The sequence below is a fragment of the Amia ocellicauda genome, chromosome 11 (assembly GCF_036373705.1).
Source record: "Amia ocellicauda isolate fAmiCal2 chromosome 11, fAmiCal2.hap1, whole genome shotgun sequence".
In the NCBI taxonomy this organism is placed as follows: domain Eukaryota; kingdom Metazoa; phylum Chordata; class Actinopteri; order Amiiformes; family Amiidae; genus Amia; species Amia ocellicauda.
The window spans coordinates 8,397,284-8,404,195 of NC_089860.1; the positions used below are offsets into that span (position 1 = coordinate 8,397,284).

At 40.6% G+C, this 6,912-nt stretch overlaps 1 protein-coding gene across 1 annotated transcript; it reads right to left on the minus strand.

The window, feature by feature from the left end:
* Positions 1-3,029: 3,029 nt before the first annotated feature.
* On the minus strand, positions 3,030-6,216 carry LOC136762765 (neuropeptide Y receptor type 6-like). Its single transcript, XM_066716320.1, has one exon. It carries the CDS (start codon positions 6,002-6,004, stop codon positions 4,868-4,870), a length of 1,137 nt encoding a protein of 378 aa, XP_066572417.1. The 5' UTR covers positions 6,005-6,216; the 3' UTR covers positions 3,030-4,867.
* Between the last annotated feature and the right edge of the window lie 696 nt (positions 6,217-6,912).

Genomic DNA, 6,912 nt, shown 5'->3' on the forward strand with positions numbered 1-6,912 from the left:
TACTGTATACACAACCCTGTACAGGGGTCTGACCTAACAAAGTAGTAGTACAAGCTCATATGAATTCTGCTCAGTAACAAGACACTAATTATCTTATAAATAGCATGTTTCTTCTTTAGTTTTTTCCTCCCCCAAAACATACACAGATATACATATCAAAATAGCTTTTGAACTAAGCAGTAGCCTGAATTTTGGACAACAGCAAACAGTTGCACAATACATTCCAGTAGAGTCTTACAAAATAATTGGCAAAGCTCAAGATGCACTTTCAGGGTGTATCTTTTTTCATCCCATGCCAACAAGACATTACAAAGGTCACATTATAATACTGGCTTTGAGCGCATTACAGTCAGATATTAACAAATTACAGCAATTCATTGAGTTATTTATATCCAACATGACAGATTCCAAAAAAACAACTAAACCAAACAACATAATTGTTAATGTAGTAGATGTTTAAAATAAACATGCACATGAGCATAATAGTTGTAGCTGTAGTCTCACAGAAGCTTCCTTAGTTGTTCATTGGAATTATTATTGTTTCTGCTAAGAACATATTTCTTGGCACTATGAGGGGTCTTTCATCATAAGTTCCAAAAATATAGAAAAAGTTGTTTCAGTTATAAATGTACAATGGTAATGTTGTGCACTAGTTAGAAGTAGTATGTTTACAAGTACAGAGCATCAACGCATTGAAACGAACACCTCCAACTGCATGAGGTCTGCCCCCTTGGCTTAATCATCATCATTCCTAATAGGCCAAGCTCCTACCAGATCCCATTGGTGTGTGTCTGCTCAATTGTGTGTGTGGTGTTGTTACAGTTATTTTAGCTCTGCTTTGCTTTGGGGCTTCTGTTTTTGATGCTCTGGTTCTGAAGCTTGCCTGATTGTGTTTTGATTGCAGTAAAAAAAGTTTTTCTGTCCTCAATCTTATCCGGCCATTTTGAAACAACGCACACCACCAACACAAAATGGAATAACTTTTTTCAGTGATAAACATTCTGATTAACACAATCAAAATGCAATTTCTGTTCAAATGTATTTTCAAACTTGATCAAAAAACAAAACAACAAAAAACCACCACCACCACTCAAATAAATCAATGTGGCTTTATAACAAACAAAGATCATATTTCCATTCCATGGTTAAGTCTTGGTTTCTGGAAGTCTTTAACAATAATATTATATATGTTATTTACAATGAAATAATCAACAAAAGAGTATATTTCTTAGCTTGAAATTGTTTATGATAAGGAATTCCCTTAATTAATTCAACATTGTGAATTAAACAGATTATGCAGAATTCTGAAATATTCCTTCTGATTTTCATTGTAAATTAGTGCAGAGAACCAGTGTACCATTTCAGAGATCACATTTCAATTTTTGTTCACTTAGAGGGAATTGAGGACCCCTGATAATACATTCCAGCCCATATTGCAATGTCTTTTTATCACATTTAATGGCAACATGAGAAAAACATTAAACATATCCATAATGAACTACAGTGAGGGAAAAAAGTATTTGATCCCCTGCTGATTTTGTATGTTTGCCCACTGACAAAGAAATGATCAGTCTATAATTTTAATGGTAGGTGTATTTTAACAGTGAGAGACAAAATAACAGCAAAAAAATCCAGAAAAACGCATTTCAAAAAAGTTATACATTGATTTGCATGTTAATGAGGGAAATAAGTATTTGATCCCCTATCAATCAGCAAGATTTCTGGCTCCCAGGTGTCTTTTATACAGGTAACGAGCTGAGATTAGGAGCACTCTCTTAAAGGGAGTGCTCCTAATCTCAGCTCGTTACCTGTATAAAAGACACCTGTCCACAGAAGCAATCAATCAATCAGATTCCAAACTCTCCACCATGGCCAAGACCAAAGAGCTGTCCAAGGATGTCAGGGACAAGATTGTAGACCTACACAAGGCTGGAATGGGCTACAAGACCATCGCCAAGCAGCTTGGTGAGAAGGTGACAACAGTTGGTGCGATTATTCGCAAATGGAAGAAACACAAAATAACTGTCAGTCTCCCGCGGTCTGGGGCTCCATGCAAGATCTCACCTCGTGGAGTTTCAATGATCATGAGAACGGTGAGGAATCAGCCCAGAACTACATGGGAGGATCTTGTTAATGATCTCAAGGCAGCTGGGACCATAGTCACCAAGAAAACAATTGGTAACACACTACGCCGTGAAGGACTCAAATCCTGCAGCGCCCGCAAGGCCCCCCTGTTCAAGAAAGCACATGTACAGGCCCGTCTGAAGTTTGCCAACATCTGAATGATTCAGAGGAGAACTAGGTGAAAGTGTTGTGGTCAGATGAGACCAAAATCGAGCTCTTTGGCATCAACTCAACTCGCCGTGTTTGGAGGAGGAGGAATGACCCCAAGAACACCATCCCCACCGTCCAACATGGAGGTGAAAACATTATGCTTTGGGGGTGTTTTTCTGCTAAGGGGACAGGACAACTGCACCGCATCAAAGGGACAATGGACGGGGCCATGTACCGTCAAATCTTGGGTGAGAACCCAAGGGCATTGAAAATGGGTCGTGGATGGTATTCCAGCATGACAATGACCCAAAACACACAGCCAAGGCAACAAAGGAGTGGCTCAAGAAGAAGCACATTAAGGTCCTGGATTGGCCTAGCCAGTCTCCAGACCTTAATCCCATAGGAAATCTGTGGAGGGAGCTGAAGGTTCGAGTTGCCAAACGTCGGCCTCGAAACCTTAATGACTTGGAGAGGATCTGCAAAGAGGAGTGGGACAAAATCCCTCCTGAGATGTGTGCAAACCTGGGGGCCAACTACAAGAAACGTCTGACCTCTGTGATTGCCAACAAGGGTTTTGCCACCAAGTACTAAGTCGAAGGGGTCAAATACTTATTTCCCTCATTAACATGCAAATCAATGTATAACTTTTTTGAAATGCATTTTTCTGGATTTTTTTGTTGTTATTCTCTCTCACTGTTAAAATACACCTACCATTAAAATTATAGACTGATCATTTCTTTGTCAGTGGGCAAACATACAAAATCAGCAGGGGATCAAATACTTTTTTCCCCCACTGTACATAACCAAAAACATATGTACTGGTAAATAAACCCCCTGTCCTTTATGCACATTGAATTAGGGTAAATGATTAACCCAGGCAGCCCAGTTAGTGCACCCCAGTCCAGTAAATACATCATATTAAATGGATGGCTTGCTTTTCCTTGTAGGTAAATTGTCTATGTAATTGAATTAGGATGGAGTGGGTAGTTTGCTCATAGTTTGCCTAAAGAGACAGGAAGGACCAGCTAGTCTGAAGAAGAATCCAACCAAGTGAAATGCTTCCAGGAGTTACAGTCAGACCACAAATAAAACAAATACAAAAACCAAACCCAAACAGTACAAATCTTAAACTGCACACATCAATATTACAATGGTTTATAGATCCATGGATTGCACTTAAATACACCTATCATTTATCATGTGAGCACATGCAAAGGATGCATCTGCAAAGGAAATAAGGAATTTGAGCCCTTTGAAAGTTTGAAGAGTACTGTGAAGGCACCAGGGGATCATTCTTCTCATAGTTACAGTAAGTTTGTTTCACATTCACTTTCACTTCCTCAGTTCACCTAATGTGAGACTTCACATTATATGATGCTACATTAGAAAGAGAATAATGTTTTCTGGCTAATCGCTCTGTATACCAGACAATATGTAACTCTATCTCTCTTTCTCTGACACACACACAGACACACATGCACACACACACACACACATTAATAAATATTATGTGTGTGTATCAATCATTGAAGAGCCAGTATAAGTGTTTTGTAGTAACTATGTTTTATATTAATACAAGCATTAGAAATAATAGCATGTATACAGACTGAGCAAATTGGATCTATCAGGCTTGCAAAAGTCTGTTAGAAATTCCTCTCTATGATAAAAGGATCATACAGTGAATAGGTAGCCTGCAGCTGCTCAATTGTTTAGAGTCTGTTTGTGGACTTAAGTGTCTTTCCAAAGGAGGCCGGAGAAGTCACATCATAATGATTGATTGACAATTGTTAATGATGACCATAGAACCGGACTTCTTGGAGTACATTAAGGGAAGCCATCTAGTTTCCGCATCCCACACCTCCCCCCAGGAAGACAATTACAAACATTCCAAAGGCCAGAGACCTGACCTCAAAGCAACACTTCTTGGGAGCACGTGACTGGACCCTACCCACAGTACCAAATGCTGTTACATGTTGTTGTTCGGAGAGACTCCGCTGAGGTTGGGGAGCTTCCATGTCGGGGCCTTCCAGGCCGGGCATGTTAAATAAATATATTATTCTCTGTACTTCAAGTCTGCTGTTTTTAAAGAAGGGTTCAACAATCATATATATATATACTTGGAAGCATGGGTTGTTTTATAACCCAATTTAGCAAATGTTCCTCTCTATTGTCAGTAAACAGCACAATTCCTTTAAGATTCTTATTTAATATTCTGCAAAGCAAAAAAAAATGTAATAATTTGGCATAGAGAGGCCAAGGCCAATATTGAGTAAAACATTTATAATATAGTAACAATATAATAATACCAATTGTAATGTTGCCAGTGTCTTTTTGGAGATATTTTAATTAGGTTATCTTTTTATATCATGTGCTTATTTCAAAGATAATAAGATCAAGGAATCACATTGTGCTGCAGCTCATATCAGAGAATGAATAGTCAAGTACCACTGCTGTATGACTCAATCTTCCACAAAAGAAAACTAAAAGAAGAGTCAACACTTGCAGGAATCTTCCGGCGAGGCAAGTGGTATTTGTAGCGGGTGGAGATGATAGAAGAACCCTTCGTAATCTGAATGCAGGCCACAGATGCCACCTAGCTGTTCACCGCAGCATTGTTGAGCTTCAGGGACCCCTTGGAAATGTCGGTCTGCATGGTGGACATTCCGATGTTCTCATACTCCTCCTGCTCAACGGCACACTTACAGTGACGCACCATGAGGTTGAGGTCCTTCTGAAAGTTCTTGTTGAGGAAGCCATAGAAGATGGGGTTGATGCAGGTGGAAAGCATGGCAACCAGGTGACAGAGAGTGAAGACCAGGTTGTGACTACAGTTCTGCAGGGTCTCATGGTTCCAGTCGAAGATGATGTTGAAGATGTTGAGGGGCAGCCAGCATACAGCAAAAGCCACCACAATGGACATCAGCATGATGTTGATGCGCTTGCTCTCGCTCAGCCGTGTTTCGTTCTCCCGAATCCGCTCCACCGTGCCACTCCGACGACGCAGGCACACGAAGATCTTCAGGTAGCACACAAAGATGAAGCAGAGAGGAGCAAAGTATTGGACGCCCAGCAGGCAGGTGGTGAAGCCTAGTCGATCCCTCTCGGATGGCCAGGTGTCTGTGCAGGCGTACTTGTCTCTAAAGAAACTGACATGCGCAGAAATGTTCCTGAAGGGCTCGTCTGTTAGGTGGTAAAAGACCAGGAAAGGTACCGAGAGAGTGGCCGAGGCCAACCAGATGAATGCGATGCCCCAGTAGGCGTGGGAGATGTTGGGCTTCCATCCTCTGGGGTTGACGATCAACTGGTACCTCTCGATGGCGATCAAGACCAAGGAGAAGCTGGAGACAGAGATGGACATGCACTGCACGAAGGAACTGACTTTACACATTGTCTCCCCGAACACCCAGTGGTCCATTAGTGTGTAGACCACGGTGAAGGGGATACACATGATACAGATGAGTACGTCCGACAGAGAGAGGTTGGCAATCAGGAGGTTGGTGACGTTGTGTGTTTCTTTCTGCCGCTTGATAATGACGATCAGACACAGGTTCCCGAAAAGTCCCACAATGGTCACCACACTGTAGCCCCCTACCAAAAGCAGCAGGATATAGAAGGAAGGATGACAGTCATAATCAGAGAAGTGAGGCTTCCAGCTATCGCTGCCATTTTCTAGGCCTGCCATGCTCCTGTTGGAGAGGCTATCGTTGCCGCCATGCAAGATGTCAGCCATATCTAAGCAGTATTACATAATTTAATGCACAGAGAAGTCACTGGTGGCGTTGTCGATAATGCATCTAAATCCTCGAAGCAACAAGGCTGGTCATTTTGATTCTCCAGATGATTATCGGAAGTAATTACCAGTCATCTGCCATTCCCTGATAAGCTCTCGCTTTCTGGCTTTTCGTGCTCATTACAGTCTCCAGACGCTTCCTTCGAACAATGAGTACCTGTCAGTGTGACAGTATAAAAATAAATTAAAGTAAAAGAGAATAAAAACATTACCTTAAGTGAGTGTATTGTGCCAGCCAAGGGGTAATAATTGTGAAAACAAGCAACATCTTTCATTATTCAATGCTATGGAGACATTTGCAAGAGTAAAAACTATGTGTAGGTCAAGTCAACCATTTTGGTTTCTGCTTTTATAAATACAAATGCTTGTTTTAGATTTCTGGATGTTTTCTCTGTCTTGTGTGTTTATAATACATTTCTTTCTCAATCTGTTCTCACCTACTCCACAAGCAAAGAAAACTACTTTTAGATTTAAATGAGGATGCTCATTTTCATGCAGAGAAAAGAAGACATTTAGCAATTGATCTTCAGAGCAATTTATTCATGGGCCACAGGGAGGGAGGGAGGGAGAGAGGGAAAAAAGGGAAATTAAAGTGTGCTGCAAGATTTCTTTCTATTGTTGCAAAAGAGGATGGATTTTAATTGATGGAGGTGGATAATTGAGGATCAAAAACACACTTTTTGTTTTTTGATTCAACAGGGTTGATGTTACACACAATTAAGATTCTGGGAGGAAAGGGGCATAGTGAAATTGCAGTGTTTTTCAATGTTGAGTAAATGCCAGTTAAATTCTCAAATAACAAATACATTCACAGAGTGGTATGGTATAGTATAGTATAAATGGGTAAA

Coding starts and splice junctions, on each gene's coding strand:
- LOC136762765 (XM_066716320.1), bottom strand. CDS start 6,004: ATGGCTGACATCTTGCATGGCGGCAACGATAGCCTCTCCAACAGGAGC.